The 24,596-nt window shown below is 44.7% G+C and overlaps 3 protein-coding genes across 3 annotated transcripts in view; 2 read left to right on the top strand and 1 right to left on the bottom strand.

Annotated features, from left to right (window-relative positions):
- LOC140722572 (uncharacterized) overlaps window positions 1–24,596 on the bottom strand; it is a 175,586-nt gene that overhangs the window by 96,079 nt on the left and 54,911 nt on the right. The window lies entirely within an intron of this gene.
- Window positions 1–24,596, top strand: part of LOC140722565 (NACHT, LRR and PYD domains-containing protein 3-like) — an 883,504-nt gene that overhangs the window by 854,663 nt on the left and 4,245 nt on the right. The gene's annotated exons all lie outside the window — the stretch shown is intronic.
- LOC140722564 (NACHT, LRR and PYD domains-containing protein 3-like) overlaps window positions 1–24,596 on the top strand; it is a 38,440-nt gene that overhangs the window by 9,599 nt on the left and 4,245 nt on the right. The window contains exons 6-9 of the mRNA XM_073037266.1: window positions 2,236–2,407; window positions 2,514–2,579; window positions 8,646–10,383; window positions 22,771–22,857. Coding sequence (XP_072893367.1) covers window positions 2,236–2,407; window positions 2,514–2,579; window positions 8,646–10,383; window positions 22,771–22,857 — 2,063 coding nt within the window. The remainder of the gene's footprint in view (window positions 1–2,235; window positions 2,408–2,513; window positions 2,580–8,645; window positions 10,384–22,770; window positions 22,858–24,596) is intronic.

Below are 24,596 nucleotides of genomic sequence, written 5' to 3'. Positions count from 1 at the left end.
ACCACATTTTCATTCAGGTCGTTGATATAGATGACAAACAACAATGGACACAGCACCGATCCCTGTGGCACAGCACGAGTTACAAACTCCCAGTCAGAGATTCAACAGTCTATAACCACTCTCTGTCTTCTTCCAAAAATCCAATGTCAAATCCAATTTACCACTTTAACTTGCATGCTGAGCAACTGAACTTTCTTGCCCACCCTCCTGTGCTGTACCTTGTCAAGTGCCGTGCATTCCTTCGACAACACCCATTTCCTTCGATTCATCAACTTTCCCGTAACTCCCTGGAAAAACCTTAAAATTGGTTAGACATGAACTACCACTGATGTCTTATGACCCCAAAAATCAATGGGTTGTCCGAAAAGAGCATATATATCAGACAAACCTTTTGGTGAGCTATTTTACATTAGTAGCTAACCAACTTCATATTTCATATTTTCTCTACTTACGGCTTTTTAGTTGCTTTCGGCTGTTTAGTAAAAGCTTTCCTCTATATCTTTTTCTATATTCTGTGTCCTCTCCTTTGCTTTTTGTGCTGGCATTGACTTCCTCGTCAGCCACGGTTGATCATCCTCCCTCTACTTATAATTTTTCATCTTTGGGATTATCTACCTCTATCTGCGCCTTCCAAATCAATCCCAGAATCCTCATCTATTCCTGCTTTGCTGTTGCCTCTGTACAATGTCCTGTGTATGTTACTAAAAAGGGCTTCTTTGGTTTGTTACGAGTAGGAATGTTTCTTTGTTAAATGTTTCTCTCGCCGTTGTTTCGCTTTAGAATGGCTGATATGGTAATTGTATTCATTTGTTAATCAATGGGGAATGTTATTGTGTTTTGTGAGGATGGGAACTTGGAGGAGGGGTTGCGCGGGTTTGGGGGTGAAGGGAGTCGGGAGGGAGACGCCGAGGAAGGAGGACGTGCGCTCGGAAGACCACCGGGGAGTCCAAGGTGGAAGACGTGGAAGCAAGCGCCGAGGGGTCGAGTGGTTCGCTGGTTGAGCTCCAACGAGTGCACTAAACTGACTGAACTTTGATAAGTTGGCGCCTTTTGTTTTTTCCTTGTATATATATATTGTATTGCCTAATACTCTTTTAATTTTAGTAAACTCTTTAAAGTGTATTTCATACCGGTATTTGTTGTGGGTTTGATACTGTTGGCGGGCGCGAGGCATAAACGCGATTCTCACAGCACCTGCGTGTACGGGAGGTGGGTTGGTGTGTGGTTGGATCTCCTTTTCCCCTAGACATATACCAGCCTTTGTGGGTATGTGTTACACCTCTGCTACTGTCCTCTTCAAATTTATTTTCCCAGCTCCTTTCCCGTGTAATTCATTTATTCCACTGTCATACGGATACATCTAACTTAAACCTTCTCCCTCTCAAACTGCAGTGTGGGTTCTGCTATTTTATGATCATTGCCTCTTAAGGGTTTATTTAGCTGAAGCTCCCCAATCAAATCTGGTGCAATACACAACATCGAATCCAGACCCGCCTTTCCTAGAGTGGGCTCAACCATAGGCTTTTCTCAAAAGCCATCTCATAGGCATTCTATAAATTCCCTCACTTGGGATTCAGCACGGACCTGATTTTCCAAAGCTACCTGCGTATTGAAATTCCCCATGACTATTTTAACACTGAGCTCTTTACATGCCTCTTCTCTCTCGCTCTGGAATTTGTAGCCCACATCCTGGTTACTGTTCCATCAGGGTCATTTTTCCTATGCAGTTTCTTAACATCTACATCGTCCATTCCGCTACCACCTCTTTATAAGGACATTTATCTTTCTATGAGAACGGAGTCAACCCAACCCTTTCACCTACCCGCCTATCCTTTCGATTAACTATTTATCCTTGGGTATAAGCACTCAAATATGATCTTCTTTCAACGATGATTCAGTGATGCCTGCCATCCATTTTTGCTCTCTCACTCTCCCCTCTCTTCTGTTCTTGTTGTCACATCTTTTTGATGTAATGTTGCACATTGATGGACAAATAAGTTAATTAAGTTTAATATACTCTAGGGTGACAATAAATCCTTATTCTTACGCAATATTGATTTAGAATTTCCTCCAGTTACTGTTTCTCTGTTAATGACTGAACCCAGGGAGGATGAGCCAGCAGCCCAGTGACTGCATCTGTTCTGAAGCTACCGGGGCCATGAACAGATATTTTCCTGCACATTCTCCATGTCTGTCTGTCTGCTCCACAATAAATTCATTGTTTTCCTTTTATAGAAAGTCACTGAACTGACAGAGAAGGGAAACCGGACAGAGAGTTCCAGACTCTTCCTTAGTTTGGTGATGGGCAAAGGCTCCCGGGCCCGGAGGGCGATGTGGGAATCCTTTCTGATGTGGAGGACTGAGTTACCGAAGTTGGACAGAATACTGAGAGAAATACAGGAACTCGGTATGTTAAAACACGCACTGAACACACAGGCACATTGAAATAAACATTTAAGTTATATTAATTATTTTATCTGTGTTTCCATGGATTTTGTTTTATGTTTAAACAGGTCCTGATCCACAGGAATACATGAACATCGGCCAAGGGTTATCTGAGTTACCCACTCAACTGATAGGTGAGTGATGAAATGTGCAGTTCAAATCACAATCAAATGTTTGTCTGTGACTTGGCAAAACCTCAGAATCAAAATTCGCCATTAATCATTCGCCGATCTCAGGATTCAGGTTACAATTCAGAGAATCTCTCTTTGCAGCCTGAATATTCTACATTGTATTTTTGTCTTAATCCAGCTGTTGGTTCTGCTGAAGTCTTCACTCCAGGTCCTCACACTCTGGGAAATCCCACACACCCCAGACAGGCTGCTGATACACTGTATGACTCAGTCCAGGTGACTTTTCTATCTTCAGACGTTTCATATTCCAAGCCCCTTTTCCTTTGTAATAGCACTACACACACTTCTGTTTGCTGATATTCTTTACCTTTTGTAATTCCGCTAGTGACTTCCACAGAGTTTGTTTGGCATTTCCTTTTCGCCCGTTACTGCAACTACAACATCATTTTCCAGCGGTCATCTGGGAAAGAAAAAAATATTTTGGATACTTTGGAATTCTTTCTTATATTATTGACCATATCCTTGCACTTCCTGCACATTCATGTATATCTAGCAGCATCTATAACATATTTGCCACTGACATGACCCAGACAGTAACTTCAATGCACCCACAACTCTGTGAAAAAACTTACCACAATTGCTGTAAATTTACGCCACCTCACCTTAACCAAATGCCCTCTGGTATTAGACATCAGTCTTATGTAAAAAAAATAACAATAGACAATAGGTGCAGAAGTAGACCATTCGGCCCGTCGAGCCTGCACCGCCATTCTGAGATCATGGCTGATCATCTACTATCAATACCCGGTTCCTGCCTTGTCCCCATATCCCTTGATTTCCGTATCCATAAGATAACTATCTAGCTCCTTCTTGAGAGCATCCAGAGAATTGGCCTCCACTGCCTTCCGAGGCAGTGCAATCCAGACGCCCACAACTCTCTGGGAGAAGAAGTTTTTCCTTAACTCTGTCCTAAATGACCTACCTCTTATTCTCAAACCATGCCCTCTGGAACTGGACTCTCCCAGCATCTGGAATGTATTTCCTGCCTCTATCTTGTCCTATCCCTTAATAATCTTATATGATGCAATCAGATCCCCTCTCAATCTCCTTAATTCCAGCGTGTACAAGCCCAGTCTCTCTAACCTCTCTGCGTAAGACAGTCCGGACATCCCCGGAATTAACCTCGTGAATCTACGCTACACTTCCTCTATAGCCAGGATGTCCTTCCTTAACCCTGGAGATCAAAACTGTACACAATACTCCAGGTGTGGTCTCACCAGGGCCCTGTACAAATGCAAAAGGATTTCCTTGCTCTTGTACTCAATTCCCTTTGTAATAAAGGCCAACATTCTATTAGCCTTCTTCACTGCCTGCTGCACTTGCTCATTCACCTTCAGTGACTGATAAACAAGTACTCCTAGATCTCTTTGTATTTCTCCCTTACCTTACTTTACACCATTCAGATAATAATCTGCCTTCCTGCTCTTACTCCCAAAGTGGATAACCTCACACTTATTCACATTAAATGTCATCTGCCAAGTATCTGCCGACTCACTCAGCCTATCCAAGTCACCCTGAATTCTCCTAACATCCTCATCACATGTCACACTGCCACCCAGCTTAGTATCATCAGCAAACTTGCTGATGTTATTCTCAATGCCTTCATCTAAATCGTCGATGTAAATCATAAACAGCTGTGGTCCCAATACCGAGCCCTGTGGCACCCCACTAGTCACCACCTGCCAAACAAACAAAATGCAGGCTGTTGATCCAAACTCTTATCTATCAAACTTGTACACCTCAGTCAGATCTCTGTTCTAACTGCAGAGTAAACAAACCAAGTTTATCACACCCCTCCTTGTAGTACATGTCACCGAATCCAGGCAACACCCTGATGAACCTGTTGTGCACCCTCTCCAATCCTTCCCAGAGCTGGAAATCAGAAGTGAATACAATACTCCAGATGCACCCTAAAACCATATGATGCAGGAGTAAAATCGCCGATTGGCTCAGTGAATTTGCTCCGCAAATCCTCTCAACTCCATTATTCAGCCGTCTCCCAGTAAAAGCTGATGCTTTTCCAAATCAAGAACCTATCGACCTGCATTTTAAATATACCCAATGACTTGTCGTCTTCAGCTGTCTATGACAATAATTTCACGGATTCATCACCCACCAGTGAAAGAAATTTCTCCCAGTGTGGGTCACCTCCAGCCAGAACAATTCACACAGTACTCAAGCATGTTAATTTTCTGAATAAGGATTCCATGTGGGACCTTGTCAAACACCCGACTAATATCCAACTAAAAGATCTCCATGTCTAACTTCATCCATCACCTTTGTCACCTCCTGGAAGAACTCCATCAAGTTGGCAAGACGCTAACCCCGCCCAAAGCCTTGCTGCTGAACCCCAAACCACCTCAAACAGGCTCTCTTTCATATTCGCAAGGGGCAGAAGATATAAAAGGCTGAAGGTATGTACCACCAGCCTCAAGGACAGCTTTAATTCTGCATTTATAAGACTACTGAATGATTACCTTCTATGTTATTATTGGCTCTTAATAATAAGAAGACAATTTTATATATAAAATTGTAACATCGTGCAGATCGTTACTAATAACCACTCACTTAGATAACCACAATATACTTACAGAAGAGCTGAAAGAATACACTCAGTGTATGAACAGATTTAAGGAGCAACTGATAATAGATTATGTATCTACCGAGCACTGGGGAGTGTAGAAATCTCTCAGTGTTATATTGTCTATCAAAAACGATTTGATTCTGTCTCTCACATGGTTAAGAGGTTTCAATATTATATAAGATGCATCCAATACTTGTGAAATTTCTACAACATCTAATGAAGTACAATAAACACTATATTAACAAGAACAACGGAACAACCACTGTTAACAAAATAAATGGAGACATTTTCCAGAGTGACACACTAAGCCCACTATGGCTTTGTCTGGCGTTGAACCCACTCTTGGATTTCCTGAAACAGACAAAAATCAGGTATCAAATCAGAAAAAAAAACAAACGGATTATACCTTGACACAACTATACAGGGATGATTGGAAATGATTTGCTCTTGCATCAGTGGAGCTAAAACAATTAATTCAAATAATGGAAGTAATTTCCAAAGAAAGCATATACAGTATAGCTATGCATGTCTGTGTGATTCCGTAAGTATGCAGAAATAGAAATAAAAAAAAGATTAGTGAGTCACTATCGATGGGTTGTTTGTCCATTCAGAAACTAGATGGCAGAGGAGAAGTTTCTGAACCGTTGAGTGTGCGCTTTACTCCGATCCTGTACAGTAGTCCCCATGAACCAGACGGTGATGCAGCCAGTCACAATGCTCTCCAAGTTACATCTGTAGAAATATTCGAGTGATGTTGGAAACTCCTGATGAAATATAGCCACTGTTGTAGTTTCTTTGTGGCTGCATCCATATATTGGATCCAGGTCAGATACTCGAAGATATTGACAGCCAATAATTTGAAATTGCCCACACTCTCCACTTCAGATCGCTCTGTGAGGATTGGTGTGTCGAGTTTCCTCATCTTACCCTTTCTGAAATCCACAATTAGCTCTAATTATATATTTTTATCAACACAAGCAGGATTCAGCACTCCGTACAAACATATGCAATTCTGATATGGGGTACACATCACTGAACGCATAACCCATAAATGAAAGCATAACCCATAAAAATGAAGAAACGATCATAATAGAAGAACGTTAACCTTGGAAGAGTGGAAGAGTCTGACTCCCCACGGAAGACATCCCCACGATCTGAGCGCACTAGATGTTGACAAGGAAGCTTTGAGCGCCTGGCTCATAGTTGGAGACCTCTTCCCAGAAACAGAAGGGAGCATACAGGACCAGGTGCTTAACACATCTAGTTATCAATAATAAAGAATAAAGGCCAGCAGGTTCAAGGTGATAAATGCTGAAAATTACAAGAGCTGCCAGAAACAATTGAACACATTACAGGATCCCGCAGTAGTTCTACTCAATCTGAGCACTGCACCATCAAGTGGTAGACAACTTTCACCAACATCTTGCTTAAACTACAGCCGACAAAAAACACCATCCCTCACTATAAATACAAGTCTGCTCCACATTTAGAGTTAGAGTCCGACAAATCCACCGTAACCGATTCACTATTACAGATAGGAAAATTCATATTAACTGTCCGGCTATAATTGTACCGGACAAACTAGCAAAAACAACTTTTTAAACAGATATTGCCATTCCAAACACACATAAATTACAGATATCAATTAATAAAAATCTTTAGAAATATGCTGAATTAAAAGAGGAAATTGAAAGACTGTGGAACATGAACATGATACACATTGTCCCGATAATAATATCGACAACTGGTATCATCCAAAAAGCACTACACGATAGTAATAAAGAATTAGCTCCACACAGCAATGTTCATGTAAATCTTCCGAACGCCACAATAGTATACGCCACGAGAGTAATCTGAAATGACCTGTCAATTTAAAATGAGTGTGCTTTGATTTGCCCGTACCTCAGGATTTCCCAGTTTGAGTTAGAAAATTTTTTTAAAAAAGTTATTTATAAAGCACTTTTCATCGGGACGATGTCGTTCAAACTGCATTACAATGGGATAAAGTTCAAACTAGAAAATAAAAGACAAAATAATTTCAATTACAGGCAAGGTTCAAACTCTTAAAAAAAAGTTTTACACTGGTGCTTAAAAGTGACTAACTACATCCCTTACGCAGTACTTACAGAAGTCTTGGTCTCCCTAGTTATATATATCTGCCTCAGAATTTTGTGCAGCACTGTACCATTTTTTTAAGTGTTGAATTCTACAGTTTAGGAGAATAGTTCAAAAGCTAAAAAAAAATCTGACCTGCCAATGATCCTTTGGCCTTGTACCTTATAGTCTGCCTGCACTGCATTTTCTCAGCAACTGAAACACTGTTTCCCTGCACTATTCTGTTCCGTTTTTCCTTGTAGGACCTTATTGCAACGATGTGATGTAATGACCTATTTGGATCGCGTGCATAAGAGTTTTCATTGTACCTTGGTACATGTGACTATAATAACCCAATTTGCCAAGTTATTGTTGTCAATAACATAGAGCTGCTTGGTTGTTTAAGATTGTTGCACACAGGGGTGGTAGTGGGGAAACACTCCCACGTCCTATTAAATACTCCCAGTGGCGTGCAACTCAAACAGCCTCTGACAATCAGGTCCAGCTCCTGGCCTTCACATGTGACTCAGCTACAAAGCTTGGCAGAGGCATTTTTTCCAATAGGAGAAAGGGCAAATGCGGGTTACTGCCACCTGACAACCAGTCGCTTCGGGTAGTTGGGGCTCATCGTTCGTGTCTGGCAGCTCATCCAGAAGAAGGAAAACAATGATCTCACGCTGTTACTTTGGGAGTAAACCCAGTGGGAAAAAGTATAACCATATAACAATTACAGCATGGAAACAGGCCATCTCGGGCCTTCTAGTCCATGCCGAACGCTTACTCTCACCTAGTCCCACTGACCCACACTCAGCCCATAACCCTCCATTCCTTTCCTGTCCATATACCTATCCAATTTTGCTTTAAATGACAATACCGAACCTGCCTCTACCACTTCTACTGCAGCTGGAGCCCCTATGGCAGTCTTAGGTTGCATTCAACGCGGTCTGGCAACTCCTGTGACACTTCTGGTGCCAAGCTGTATCAGTCTCTGGAGTTCCTTTGTGTTCATCGTCTGCTAATGATGTAAACAATGCTTCAAATATAGTCAAATGTTGTCCTAACGAAAGTGCAGTCAGGATTGCAATTGGATATCGGGAAAATTCTCTTCAAAATTGATTAATAACAGGATATGAGTATTGGGCATTTTCTGGGACATCTATCGCTGTCAATTCTGGTGTCTGTGAACACAATTTTACTTTCTGTCTTAGTATCCATGGAAGCATTGAATTAATTCATGAAATCTCAAACACTGAATGTTGAAATGCAATTATAAAGTTCTTTGTCAGTTGAGCAATTTAACTTTGTGACCATGTTCTCTGTTTCCATGGAAGATGTTCAACAGAAACACAAGGAGACTCTGCGGGCACAAACTGAAACACTCAGAGTGAACACGATCCTGATGAGGGAGAAGGTGAAGGTTTTCCAGTTGGTTGATCGATACGCTGAGCTCACGGTCATTTCTACAGTTCGAGATCGGAGACTGGTGGAATATGAGCTGCTGGCAAGAGGCAGAGACCACGAGGAATGGAGAGAAAAACATCTCCACAGAGAGCTGGAAAAAATCCGGACTGATCAATTGTTCCAGAGCTGCTTTTCCCGGAGTAAATCCAGATCTAGGAATTCAGCCGCAATGGCCGGGGTCCCGGGGATCGGGAAAACAACAATCGTACAAAAGATTGTTTATGACTGGGCCACGGGGAAAATATACCAGCAATTCCAGTTTGTCTTCAGATTCAAATTCCGGGATTTAAACTCCATTAACTGCAGAATAAACCTGAAGGAACTGATTCTGGACCAGTATCCTTACTTTGGGAATATCCTGAGAGAGGTCTGGAATAACCCAGAGGGATTGCTGTTTATATTCGATGGTTTGGATGAATTCAATGACGAAATTGATTTTGCAGACAGTCGGGGAGATAAAGAACCTCAGTACACATGCACAGATCCTGAATTCAAGTGCATGGTGTCCGACATTGTGTACAGTTTAATCCAGCACAAGCTGCTCCCAGGGTGTTCAGTGCTGGTGACCACCCGTCCCACTGCGTTACATTTATTGGAAAAGGCAGAAATCAGGGTCTGGGTGGAAATCCTGGGATTTGTTGGTGAGGAACGGAAGGAATACTTCATCAGACATTTTGAAGATCAGACGGTGGCGGAAGCTGTTTTCAAACATGTGAAGGAGAATGAGATCCTGTACACCATGAGCTACAACCCCTCCTACTGCTGGATCCTCGCTCTGACACTGGGCCCCTTCTTCACTCAAAGAGTCAGGGACCCACAGCGAGTTCCCAAGACCATCACTCAACTGTACTCCTATTATATTTACAATATCCTAAGAAACCACGGCCGTGAGATTGAGAGCCCCCGTGATGTGTTACTCAGGGTTGGTCAGATGGCCTTCAGAGGAGTGTCCCAGAGGAAGGTTGTGTTTACAGATGGAGATTTGATCAAGTACAATCTGCAGCCTTCCCAGTTCCTGTCCGGGTTCCTGATGGAGCTTTTGGAGAGAGAGGATTCTGCCCAGAGTGTGGTGTACACATTCCCACACCTCACCATCCAAGAGTTTGTAGCTGCAGTCGCACAATTCCTGATCCCAGATGGCAGAGATATTATGAAACTCCTCACTGAAGCCCACTGCGTGAAGGATGGGCGGTTTGAGGTATTTCTCCGTTTTGTTGCTGGTCTCTCCAACCCAAAGACAGCTCGGGGCCTGGAGGAGTTTCTGGGTCCATTTCCTCATCAAACAACCTGCCGGGTGATTGACTGGGTGAAGGAGGAGGTTAAACGCTGGAGTGGAAACACAGGGAGTGACGCTGGTAAAAGGAGCCTCCTGAACACATTGCACTATCTGTTTGAGTCTCAGAATCGTGGACTGGCTCAGGACACACTGGGATCTGTGGAAACACTTTCATTCAGTGGAATGACACTGACCCCGATTGACTGTGCGGTCCTGTCTCATGTCATCGGACTCAGTGATACAATAAAACACCTCGACCTGTGGGACTGCCACATTCAGTGTGACGGAATCCGGCGGCTGGGACCCGGGCTGCACAAGTGCCAGGAGTTGAGGTAACTTGATTTATCTCTCACTTTGAACTGTGAAACTGTCTGATTGTGTTGTTTCAATGTAAAGGAATTTTGGTAAATTTGTAGTAAATCAGATTGTGAAGAATTGTGACAAATCCCCAGGGGATCGGTCAGTAATTCCCCAAGGACGGGAGGGTTCTGTTATTCCTTGTGAAGGGATGTTGGAGACTTCATCAGATCAGTGAACAACGGCCATTGGTTTAACGGTAGTAAATCACAGGAATGGCCGTGTTTCTCGCTGCCTGTGACATGTCCATTGACAATGTTCCTTCTCACTGTTACTGACACCCAGACCGACACTAACTGCAGCAGGTGGGTCAGAGATTCACACCCCCTTCCCGGTGAGGGACAAGAGACCGTCAGCAGACTGTCCCAGTGAGAAGGAAAGAAATACCATTGTGAGGTTGGCCACCCACTGCCCTTCCCGGTGTGTGACTTTGCTCACTTCCAGATACGCAAAGAGCGAGGGCGCATCTCCTCTGGGCCTCTGTTCAGATTCAACACACATGTACAAAAAATTTCTGCATCCTCTCGTCTGGTAGGATTATCGTTTACCGTTAGAATCCTCCTGTGGGACCTCTCATCCCAATCTCCCTTCCATTCTTTGGAATCTCACCCCTATCTCCATTCCTCCTGTGGGGTCTCTATTACTCTTTCCTCATCCTCCTGTGGGATGTCTTTTCCACACACCCCCCCTTCCTGTGAGATCTCTGCTCCCCATCCCCCATCCTCCTGTGGTACCTCTCTTCCCCATCCCCCTTCCTCCTGTGGGATCTCTCTTCCCCATCCCCCTTCCTCTTGTGGGATCTCTCCTCCCCATCCCTCTTCCTCCTGTGAGATCTCTCTTCCCCATCTCCCTTTCACCTATGAGATCGCACTTCCCCTTCCCCCTTGCTTCTATGGATTTCTCTTTCCCATCCCTTCCTGCTGTTGGAACTCTCTTCCCCGTCCCCATTCCTCCAGTGGGATCTCTCTTCCCCATCTCCCTTTTCATATTTTCCACATCAGATGGCAGGTCGTTCCACACTCTCACCACCCTCTGAGTGAAGAAGTTCCTCCTAATGCTCCCCCTAAGCCTTTCCCCTTTCACACTGAAGCCATGTCTTCTCATATTTATCTCTCCTAATCTATGTGGAAAGAGCCTATTCGCATTTACCCTGTCTATACCATCATAATTTTGTAAACCTCTATCAAATCTCCCCTCATTCTTCTATGCTCCAAGGAATAAAGTACTAACCTGTTCAATCTTTCCTTGTAACTCAACTCCTGAAGACCTGGCAACATCCTAGCAAATCTTCTCTGCACTTATTCAAACTTACTGATATCCTTCCTATAGTTAGGTGATCAGAACTGCACACAATACTCCAAATTTGGCCTCACCAATGCCTTATACAACCTCACCATAACATCCAAACTCCTATACTCAGTACTTCGATTTATTAATGCCAGGATGCCAAAAGCCTTCTTTACAACCCTGTCTACCTGTGACGCCACATTCAGGGACTTATGTATCGGAACTCCCAGATCCCTTTGTTCCTCTGCACTCTTCAGTGCCCTACCGATTATCGTGTATGTCGTACCTTGATTTGTCCTTCCAAAATGGAACACCTCACACTTGTCTGAATTAAATTCCATCTGCCATTTTCTGGCCCATTCTGCCAGTTGGTCCAGATCCCTCTGCAAGCTTTGAAAGCTTTCCTCGCTGTCCACAACGCCTCTATCTTAGTGTCATCCACAAACCTGCTGATCCAATTTATCACAATATTATCTAGATCATTGATACAGACAACAAACAACAATGGCCCCAGCACAGATCCCTGAGGCCCACCACTAGTCACAGGCCTCCAGTCTGAGAAGCAATCATCCACTACCACTCTCTGTCTTCTCTCACACAGCCAATTCGAATCCAGTTTACAACCTCTCCATGGATACCTAGTGTCTGAACCTTCTGAACTAAACTCTTACGTGGGACCTTGTCAAAGGCCTTACAAAAGTCCATGTAGACAACATCCACAGCCTTTCCTTCATATGCATTCTTGGTAACCTCCTCGAAAAACACTACAAGATTCATTAAACAGGATCTACCACATACAAAGCCATGCTGACTATCTTTTATCAGCCCTTGGCTGTCCAAATCCTTGTATATCCGATCTCGCATTACACCTCCTGATAATTTACCTACTACTGATGTCAGGCTTACTGGCCTGTAATTACCTGGTGTACTTTTGGAGCCTTTTTCAAACAACGGAACAACATGAGCTACCCTCCAATCCTCCGGCACCGCACCCGTGGCTGAGGACATTTTAAATATTTCTGCCAGGGTCTCTGCAATTTCTACACTAGTCTCTCTCAAGGTCCGAGGGAATATCATGTCAGTTCCGGGGGATTTATCTACCTGTATTCACTGTAAGGCAGCAAGCAGCTCCTCCTCTTTAATCTCTATATGTTCCATGACACTACTGTTTGTTTCCTTTAATTCCATAATCGCTATGCCAGTTTCCTGAGTAAACACTGACACAAAAAAACTGTTTAAGATCTCCCCCATCTCGTGAGGCTCCACACATAGACGACCACTCTGATCTTCTAGGCGCCCAATTTTGTCCTTTACTATCCTTTTACTCTTAATATACTTGTACAAACCCTTCGGGTTTACCTTCACATTATCTGCCAAAGCAACCTCATGTCTTCTTTTTGCCTTCCTGATTTCCTTCTTTAGTATTCCCTTATATTTTCTATACTCTTCAAGTACCTCATTTGTTCCTTGTTGTCTATACCTGCTAAACACCTACTTAACCAGATCGCCAATATCCCTTGAAAACCAAGGTTCCCTTGCCTGTTAACTTTGCCTTTAATCCTGGCAGGAACATGCAAACACTGCATTCTCAAAATTTCACCCTTGAAGGCGTTCCACTTACTGAACACATCCTTGCCAGAAAACAACTTATCCCAATTCACTCTTCCCAGATCCTCTGTCATTTCCACAAAATTGGCCCTTCTCCAATTCAGAAAATTTTAAAATTCAGTTAATTTAGCGCACAGAAAACAAGCCATTCAGCCCTTCTGCTCTGCTGAAACTTCATTCTGCTTGTCCCATTGAACTGTACCCAGTACATAACCCTCCAGACCTCTCCCATCCATGCATCTATCCAATTTATTCTTAAAGCTTAAGAGTGATTCCACATTTTCTGCATCAGATGGCAGCTCGTTCCACACTCTCAACACTCTCTCAGTGAAGAATTTCCCCCTAAACCTTTCCCCTTTCACTCTGAAGCCAAGTCCTCCTGTAATTTATCTCTCCTAATGTATGTGGAAAGAGCCTATTCGCATGTACCCTGTCTATACCCCTCAGAGTTTTGTAAACCTCTTTGAAATCTCCCCGCATTCTTCTGCGCTCCAAGGAATAAAGTCCTAACCTGTACAATCTTTCCTTGTAGCTCAACTCCTGAAGACCCAGCAACATCCTAGTAAATCTTCTCTGCACTTTTTCAAACTTACTGATATCCTTCCTTTCGTTTGGTGATCAGAACTGCACACAATACTCCATATTTGGCCTTACCAATGTCCTATACAACCTCACCATAACATCCCAACTCCTATACTCAATACTTTGATTTATGAATGCCAGGATGCCAAAAGCCTTCTTTACAACCCAGTCTACCTGTGATGCCACTTTCAGGGACTTATGTATCTGAACTCCCAGATCCCTTTGTTCCTCCACACTCCTCAGTGCCCTACCATTTACTGTCTAAGTCCTACTTTGATTTGTCCTTCCAAAATGCAACACCTCACACCACTGCACAAGTGGTGACTAGTGGTATCCCTCAGGGATCTGTACTGGGCCCAATGTTGTTTGTCATATACATTAATGATCTGGATGATGGGGTGGTAAATTGGATTAGTAAGTATGCAGATAATACTAAGATAGGTGGTGTTGTGGATAATGAAGGTTTTCAAAGCTTGTTGTTCAAAGATTTAGGCCAGTTAAAAGAGTGGGTTGAAAGATAGCAGATGGAGTTTAATGCTGATAAGTGTGAGGTGCTACACTTTGGTAGGAATAATCCAAATAGGACATACATGGTAAATGATAGGGCATTGAGGAATGCAGTAGAATAGAGTGATCTAGGAATAATGGTGCATAGTTCCCTGGAGGTGGAATCTCATGTGGATAGGGTGGTGAAGAAAGCTTTTGGTATGTTGGCCTTTATAAATCAGAGCATTGAGTATAGGAGTTGGGATGTAATGCAAAAATTGTACAAGGCATTGGTAAGGCCAAATTTGGAGTATTGTGTACAGTGCTGGTCACCGAATTATAGGAAAGATGTCAACAAAATAGAGAGAGTACAGAGGAGATTTACTAGAATGTTACCTGGGTTTCAGCACCTAAATTACAGGGAAAGGTTGAACAAGTTAGGTCTTTATTCTTTGCAGCGTAAAAGGTTGAGGGGGGACTTGATAGAAGTATCGGTATTTATAATTATGAGGGGGATAGATAGAGTTGACCTGGATAGTCTTTTGCAATTGAGAGTAAGGGAGGTTAGAACAAGAGGGAATGAGCTGAGAGTTAAGGGGCAAAAGTTTAGGGGTAACACGAGGGGGAACTTCTTAACTCAGAGAGTGGCAGCTGTGTGGAACGAGTTTCCAGTAGAAGTGGTAGAGAGAGTTTCGATTTTGTCATTTAAAGTAAAATTGGACGGGTATATGGACAGGAAAGGAATGGAATGGAGGATTATGGGCTGAGTGCAGGTAGGTGGGACTAGGTGAGACTAAGCGTTCGGCACGGACTAGAAGGGCCGAGATGGCCTGTTTCCGTGTTGTAATTGTTAAATGGTTATAAGTTATATGATATAAATTCCATCTGCCATTTTCAGGCCCATTTTTCCAATTGGTCCAGATCCCTCTGCAAGCTTTGTCCACAACGTCTCCAATCTTAGTGTCATCAGTAAACTTGCAGATCCAATTTATCACATTATCATCTAGATCATTGGTACAGACAACAAACAACACTGGTCCCAGCACAGATCCCTGAGACACACCACTAGTCACAGGCCTCCAGTCTGAGAAGCAATCATCCACTACCACTCTCTGTTTTCTCTCACACAGCCAATTTCGAATCCAATCGACAACCTCTCAATGGATACCTAGTGTCTGAACATTCTGAACTAGCCTCCCATGTGGGACCTTGTCAAATGTTTTACTGAGGTCCATGCATACAACATCCACAGCCTTTCCTTCATATGCATCCTTGGTAACCTCCTCGAAAAACACTACAAGATTCATTAAACACAATCTACAATGAACAAAGCCATGATGACTATCTTTAATCAACCCTTGGTTGTCCAAATCCTTGTATATCCGATCTCTCAGAACACCTTCCAATAATTTACCTACTACTGATGTCAGGCTCACTGGTCTGTAAATACCTGGTGTACTTTTGGAGCCTTTTTCAAACAATGGAACAACATGAGCTACCCTCCAATCCTCCGGCACCGCACCCGTGGCTGAGGACATTTTAAATATTTCTGCCAGGGCCCCTGCAATATCTACACTAGTCTCTCTCAAGGTCCAAGGGAATATCATGTCAGTTCCGGGGGATTTATCTACCTTTATTCACTGTAAGGCAGCAAGCAGCTCCTCCTCTTTAATCTCTATGTGTTCCATGACACTACTGTTTGTTTGCCTTAATTCCATATCCGCTATGCCAGTTTCCTGAGTTAGCACTGATGCAAAAACAAACTGTTTAATATCTCCCCCATCTCGTGAGGCTCCACACATAGACAACCACTCTGATCTTCTAGGGGACCAATTTTGTCCTTTACTTTCCTTTTATTCACAATATACTTGTAGAAACCCTTCTGGTTTACCTTCACATTATCTGCCAAAGCAACCTCATGTCTTATTTTGCCTTCCTGATTTCCTTCTTTCGTAATCCCTTACATTTTCTATACCTGCTGAACACCTACTTAACCAGATCACCAATATCCCTTGAAAACCAAGGTTCCCTATGCCTGTTAACTTTGTCTTTAATCCTGGCAGGAACATGCAAACTCTGCACTCTCAAAATTTCACCCTTGAAGGTGTTCCACTTACTGAACACATCCTTGCCAGAAAACAATTTATCCCAATTCACTCTTCCCAGATACTCTCTCATTTCCACAAAATTGGCCCTTCTCCAATTCAGAACCTTAACTGGTAGACCAGTCCTATCCTTATCCATAATTATCTTGAAACTAATGATATTATGGTCACTGGACCCAAAATGTTTGCTTACACATACTTCTGTCACCTGACCTGTCTGGTTCCGTAATAGGACATCAGGTACTGCACCCTCTCTCGTTGGTACCTCAAGATATTGATTTAGAAAACTTTCCTGAACACATTTGACAAACTCCACGGCATCTAACCCTTTCTCAGAGTCAATATGTGGAAAGTTAAAATCCCCTACGATTACAACTTTCTGTTTCTTACATTGGTCTACAAACTCTCTATGGATTTGCTCCTCCAATTCTCTCTGACTATTGGGCGGTCTATCAGTGTGCTCACACCTTTCCCATTCCTCAGTTCCACCCATATGGCCTCTGTAGACGAACCCTCCGGGCTGTCATGTCTACGCACAGCTGTGAGATTCTCCCTGACTGGTAATGCCACTCCTCCCCTTTTCATCCCTACCCTGATCACGTCTGAAACAATGGAACCTCGGAACATGAAGCTGAAGCTGGAGCTTTTAACGAATATAAAAATGTATAAATCTCTGGATCCTGACAGGATATTCCCTAGGACCATGAGGGAGGTTAGTGTAGAAATAACAGGGGCTCTGACAGAAATATTTCAAATGTCATTAGAAAAGCGGATGGTGCCGGAGGATTGGCGTATTGCTCATGTGGTTCCATTGTTTAAAAAGGGTTCCAAGAGTAAACCTAGCAATTATAGGCCGGTCAGTTTGACGTCAGTGGTGGGTAAATTAATGGAAAGTATTCTTAGAGATGGTATATATAATTATCTGGATAGATAGGGTCTGATTAGGAACAGTCAGCATGGATTTGTGCGTAGAAGGTCATGTCTGACAAATCTTATTGAATTTTTTGAAGAGGTTACAAGGAAAGTTGATGAGGGTAAAGCAGTGGATGTTGTCTATACGGACTTCAATAAGGCCTTTGACAAGGTTCCACACAGAAGAATAGTTAGGAAGGTTCAGTTGTTAGGTATTAATATTGAAGTAGTAAAATGGATTCAGCAGTGGCTGGATGGGAGATGCCGGAGAGTAGTGGTGGATAACTGTCAGGTTGGAGGCCGGTGACTAGTGGTGTGCCTCAGGGATCTGTACTGGGTCCAATGTTGTTTGTCATATACATTAATGATCTGGATGATGGGGTAGTAAATTGTTTTAGTAAGTATGCAGATGATACTAAGGTAGGTGGCGTTGTGGATAGTGAAGTAGGTTTTAAAAGTTTGCAGAGAGATTTAGGCCAGTTAGAAGAGTGGGCTGAACGATGGCAGATGGAGTTTAATGCTGTTAAGTGTGAGGTGCTACATTTTAGTAGGAATAATCCAAATAGGACATACATGGTAAATTGTAGGGCAATGAAGAATGCAGTAGAACAGAATGATCTAGGAATAATGGTGCATAGTTCCCTGAAGGGGGGATCTCATGTGGATAGGGTGGTGAAGAAAGCTTTTGGTATGTTGCCTTTATAAATCAGAGCATTGAGTATAGGAGTTGGGATGTAATGTTAAAATTGTACAAGGCATTGGCAAGGCCGAATTTAGAGTACTGTGTACAGTTCTGGTCACCGAATTATAGGAAAGATGTCAACAATATAGAGAGAGAACAGAGAAGATTTACTAGAATGTTACCTGAGTTTCTGCACCTAAGTTACAGAGAAAGATTGAACAAGTTAGCTCTTTATTCTTTAGAGCAGGGGTGTCAAACTCATTTTAGGTCACTGGCCGGATTGAGCAAAATGCAGCTTCATGCGGGCCGGATCAGTCGGACGCGTGCGAACGCAGCTTCCGTTGCCTCCGATTTTTCAGCCTGCTCTCATGTGTCTCAGTCTCTGCTATAACTACAAAGTGTTTCACTTTACAAATTCCGTTTCTTATGAAGAAGACTGCCGAGCAAGACTGCCGAATAAACACTAAAAACCCTGAAAACATGGTACCTGAATAAACTCAGCATTAGCCATATCATACGCCATAGGCGCTTCGATTACTGGGGCCAGCTTTAACAGTAATTAGATATTATCTCACGGGCCAAAGATAATTCCACCGCGGGCCAGATTTGGCCCGCGGGCCTTGAGTTTGACATATATGCTTTAGAGCATAGAAGGTTGAGGGGAGACTTGACAGAGATATTTAAACTTATGTGGGGAAATAGATAAAGTTGATGTGGATAGGCTTTTTCCATTGAGAATAGGGGAGATTCAAACAAGAGGACATGAGTTGAGAGTTAGGAGGCAAAAGTTTAAGGGTAACTCGAGGGCTGATTTCTTTACTCAGAGAGTGGTAGCTGTGTGGAACGAGCTTCCAGTATAAGTGGTAGAGGCAGGTTCGCTATTGTCATTTAAAGTAAAATTGGATAGGTATATGGACAGGAATAGAATGGAGGGTTATGGGCTGAGTGCGGGTCAGTGGGACTAGATGAGGGTAAGCGTTCGCATGGACTAGAAGGGCCAAAATGGCCTGTTTCCGTGCTGTAATTGTTATATGGTTATATAGTTATAAGTCCTGCCCCTCCTGCAACCAAGTCTTACTAATAGCAAAAATGTCGAAATCTTCATGTGCCAATCCACGACGTAAACTGATCCGCCTTACATACAAAACTCCTTGCATTGAAATAGATGCACCTGAGAACATTTCTGTCACGTACAAACCATTGATATCTGTCTATACAAGCAGTCCTGGCATGACCCGTATCCTCCTCCAGCTCACTATCTGCTCTAACACTCTGGTTCCCCTCCCCCTGCAATCTAGTTTAAAACCCCACGAGCAGAACTTGCCTAACCTACCGGCAAGGATGTTAGTCCCCCTCCAGTTCAGGTGCAAACTGTCCAATTCGAACTGGTCCCACCTCCCCTGGAAGAAAGCCCAATTGTCCAGAAACATGAACCCCTCCCTCATGCACCATCCCCTCAGCCACGTATTTAGCTGCATTATCTTCCTATTTCTAGCCTCACGTGGCATGGGTAGCAATCCACCTGTGGGATCCCCATTCCCCATCCCCCTTCTTCCTGTGCGATGTACCTTCCCCATCTGACATCCTCCTGTGGGATCTTGCTTCCCCAACCCCCTTCCTTCTGTATGATCTCTCTTCCATGTCCCTCCTCTTCCTGTCGGATCCCTATTCCCCATCGCCATTCCTCCTGTGAGATCTCCCTTCGACATCCCACTTCCTGCTTTATGATCGCTCGTCCATCCAACCTCCTCCTGTGGGCTCTCTGTTCACCGTCCCCCATCCTGCTGATGTGCTTCTGTTCCCAATCCCCTCCTCCTGTGGCATCTGTCTTTCTCACCTCCCTTCCTCCAGTGGGATCTCTCTTCCCCATCCCCCTTCCACCTATTGGATCTCTCTTCCCCATCTCCCTTCCTCCTGTGGGATCTCATTTCCCTATCACCCTTCCTCCTGTGGAATCTCTCATCCCCATACCCCTTCCTCCGATGGTATTTATCTTCCCCACCACCTTTCTTCCTGTGGGATCTCTCTTCCCCATCCCTGCTGTTGGATCTCCCTTCCCCTTCCCCCTTCATGCTGTGGGCTCTCTCTCGTGCATCCGAACTCCTCCTCTGGTCTCTCTCTTCACCATCCCCCTTCCTGCAGTTGGGACTCTGTTCCCATTCCCCTCTTCCTGTGGCATCTGAATGTCTCAGCTCCCCTCCTCCCGTAGGATCGTTCTACCCCATCACACTCCCTCAGGTGGGATTTATCTTCCCTACCCCCTTTCTTCCTGTGGGATCTCTCCTCCCCAACCCTGCTTTTGGATCTCCCTTCCACTTCCCCCTTCCTGCAGTGGGCTCCCTCTTTCCCAACCCCCTTCCTCCCGTGGGATCTTTCTTCCCCATCCCACTTCCTCCTGTGGGATATCCCTTCCCCATCCCACTTCCTCCAGTGGGATCACTCTTCCCCATCCACCTTCCTCCTGTGAGATCTCTCTTCCCCATCCCTGTACTGCTGTGGAATTAATCTTCCCCACCCCCTTTCTTCCTGTGGGATCTCTCTTCACCATCCCACATACTCCTGTGGGATCTCACTTCCCAATCCCCCTTCCTCCTCTGGTTTATCTCTTCCCCATCCCCTTCCTCCTGTGGGATCTCTATTCAACATCACCGTTTCGCATGTGGGGCCTTTGTTCCCACCCCCCACTCTTCTTTTGGAATCTCTCTTCCATATCTTCCTTCCTCTTGAGGAGTCTATCTCTTCCCCACTCCCTTTCTCCTGTGGGATCTCTCTTCCACATCCCCTTCCTCCTGAGGGATCACTCTTCGCCATCTCCTTTCTTACTGTGGGATCTCTCGTCCCCATCCCACTACCTCCAGTGGGATCACTCATCCCCATCCACCTTCCTTCTCTGGCATCTCATTTCCCCTTCCACTTTCCGCCTGTGGGGTCTCTGTTCCCATCCCCCCCCACTTCCTGTGGGATCCTTGTACATCCCACTTCCTGCTTTTAGATCGCTCGTCCACCCGACTTCCTCTTCTGATCTCTCTTCGCAATCCCCCTTCCTGCTGTTGGGCCTCTGTTCCCATTCCCCTCTTCCTGTGGCATCTCTCTTCCCCATCCCCCTTACTCCTGTGGGATCTCTCTTCCCCCACTTCCTCCCGCTGGATCTTTCTTCCCCATCCCCCTTCCCCTATTGGAATTTTTCTTCCCCACCCCCTTTCTTCCTGTGGGATCTCTCCTCCCCAACCCTGCTGTTGGATCTCCTTTCCCCTTCACCCTTCAAGCTGTCGGCTCTCTCTTTTCCAACCCCCTTCCTCCTGTGGGATCTCTCTTCCCCGTCCCACTTCCTCCTGTGGGATCTCTCTTCCCCATCCCCCTTCCTCCAGTGGGATCTCTCATCCCCATCCCCCCTCCTCCTGTGGGATCTCTGTTCCTCGTCCCACTTCCTCCTGTGGGATCTCTCTTTCCCAACCCCCTTCCTCCTATGGGATCTCTCTTCCCCATCCCACTTCCTCCTGTGGGATCTCTCTTCCTCGTCCCACTTCCTCCTGTGGGATCTCTCTTCCGCATCCCCCTTCCTCCTATGGGATCTCTCTTCCCCATCCCACTTCCTCCTGTGGGATCTCTCTTCCTCGTCCCACTTCCTCCTGTGGGATCTCTCTTCCGCATCCCCCTTCCTCCCGTGGGATCTCTCTGCCACATCCCCCTTCCTCCTGTGGGATCTCTCTTCCACATCCCCCTTCCTCCTGTGGGATCTCTCTTCCCCGTCCCCCTTCCTCCTGTGGGAATTCTCTTCCCCATCCCACTTCGTCCTGTGGGATCTCTATTCACCATCACCCTTTCTCGTGTGTGGCCTATGTTCCCATCCCCCACTCTTCTTTTGGGATCTCTCTTCCACATCTTCCTTCCTCCTGAGGGATCTCTCATCCCCATCCTCCTCCCTCCGGTGGGATTTATCTTCCCTACCCCCTTTCTTCCTGTGGGATCTCTCCTCCCCAACCCTGCTGTTGGATCTCCCTTCCACTTCCCCCTTCCTGCAGTGGGCTCCCTCTTTCCCAACCCCCTTCCTCCCGTGGGATCTTTCTTCCCCATCCCACTTCCTCCAGTGGGATATCCCTTCCCAATCACCCTTCTTCATTTAGGATCACTCGTCCATCTGACTTCCTCCTCGGGGATCTCTCTTCCCAACCCCCTTCCTCCTGTGGGATCTCTCTTCCCCATCCCCCTTCCACCTGTGGTATCTCTCTTTCCCATCCCCCTTCCTCCTGTGGGATCTCTATTCCCATCCCCCTTCCACCTGTGGTATCTCTCTTGCCCAACCCCCTTCCTCCTGTGGGATCTCTATTCACCATCACCCTTTCTTGTGTGGGGCCTCTGTTCCCATCCCCCACTCTTCTTGTGGGATCTCTCTTCCCCATCCCTTTAGCTCGGGTGGGTCTATTTCACTGTGTCCCATTGACAGTTCTGCTTTTCTGTTAGGAGCATTTTGTTTAGCCATCTGGAAATGAGAGAGTTTACAGGGTCTCACCGACAAACTAAATTACCGACATTTGGTGAATACACTGGAACTGGGCAGTGAGGGACATTGACAGTGATGGGAACTCCAATCAGTGATTTACTGAAGGGTTTAATGTTTCCTGAAATATCCCAGCGAGAGAAATTCCCCCAAACCCACGGTTTGAATCACTTTGTTCATCAATTTGTCTGTTTGTGTTTAGGCTTGGGCACAATTACCTGGGAGATTCAGGAGTGAAACTGGTGTCTGCGGCTCTGAGGAACCCGGAGTGTAAAATACAGAAACTGAAGTAAGTACCAGACTGTGGGAGATTGTGTTTACAGTCACTGGGTGTCTGACACTGAACATTAATGTGATCAGCAGAAACAAAGAAACATAGAAAACATACAGCACAATACAGGCCCTTCTGCCCACAAAGCTGTGCCGAACATGTTTCTACCTTAGAATTACCTGTTTTACCCATAGCCCACTATATTTCTAAGCTCCATGCAGCCATTCTGGAATTAAAAGACCCTATCGTTTCTGCCTTCAGCAGCCCTTTCCACGCACTCACCACTCTCTGCGTAAAAAAACTTACCCCTGACATCTTCTCTGTACCTACTTCCAAGCACCTTAAAAATATGCCCTCTCGTGCTAACCATTTCAGCCCTGGGGAAAAGCCTCTGATGAACCACATGATCAATACCTCTCATTATCCTGTACACCTCTATCAAATCACCTCTCATCCTCTATCTCTCCAAGAGAAAAGGCTGAGTTCACTCAACCTATTCTCATAAGGCTTAATCCCCAATCCAGGCAAAATCCTTGTAAATCTCCTCTGCATCCTTTCTAATGGTTTCCACGACCTTCCTGTAGTGAAAAGCCCAGAATTGAGCACAGTACTCCAAGTAGGGTCTGACCAGGGTCCTATAGTGCTGCAACATATAACCATATAACAATTACAGCATGGAAAAAGGACATCTCGGCCCTTGTCGTCCGTGCCGAACGCTTACACTCACCTACTCCCACTGGCCCGCACTCAGCCCCTAACCCTCCATTCCTTTCCTGTCTATATACCTATCCAATTTTACTTTAAATGTCAATACCGAACCTGCCTCTATCACTTCTACTGGAAGCTCATTCCACACAGCCACCACTCTCTGAGTAAAGAAATTCCCCCTCGTGTTACCCTTAAACGTTTGCCCCCTAACTCTCAAACCATGTCCTTTTGTTTGAATCTCCCCTACTCTCAACGGAAAAAGCCTATCCACGTCAACTTGATCTATCCCCCTCATAACCTCTCAACTCTTAAACATTACCTCTCGACTCTTAAACTCAGTCCCACGACTGATGAAGGCCAATACACCGTACGCCTTCTTAACTACAGAGTCAACCTGCATAGCAGCTTTGAGTGTCCTATGTACTCAGACCCCAAGATGCCTCTGATCCTCCACACCGCCAAGACTTACCATTAATACTATAATCTGCCATCATATTTGACCTACCAAAGTGAACCACTTCACACCTATTTGGGTGAACTCCATCTGCCACTTCTCAGCCCAGTTTTGCATTCTATCAATGTCCCGTTGTAACCTTTGACAACCCTCCACACTATCCACAACACCCCCAACCTTTGTGTCATCATCAAATTTACTAACCCATCCCTCCACTTACTCATCCAGGTCATTTATAAAAATCACAAAGACTTGGGGTCCCAGAACAGATCCCTGAGGCACTCCACTGTTCACCGGCCCCCATGCAGAATATGACCCATCTACAACCACTCTTTGTCTTCTGTGGGCAAGTCAGTTCCGGATCCACAAAGTGATGTCCCTTGGATCCCAGGCCTCCTTACTTTCTCAATAAGCCTTGCATGGGGTACCTTATCAAATGCCTTGCTGAAACCCATATACACTACATCTACTGCTCTACCTTCATCAATGTATTTAGTCACATCCTCAAAAAAATAATTCAGGCTCGTTAGGCATGACCTACCTTTCACAAAGCCATGCTGTCTATTCCTAATTATATTTTGCCTCTACAGATGTT

The sequence above is a fragment of the Hemitrygon akajei genome, unplaced genomic scaffold (genome assembly GCF_048418815.1).
Source record: "Hemitrygon akajei unplaced genomic scaffold, sHemAka1.3 Scf000080, whole genome shotgun sequence".
NCBI lineage: Eukaryota > Metazoa > Chordata > Chondrichthyes > Myliobatiformes > Dasyatidae > Hemitrygon > Hemitrygon akajei.
The sequence above is the reverse complement of the archived record's forward strand: the minus strand, read 5'-3'. Positions and strand labels throughout refer to the sequence as shown.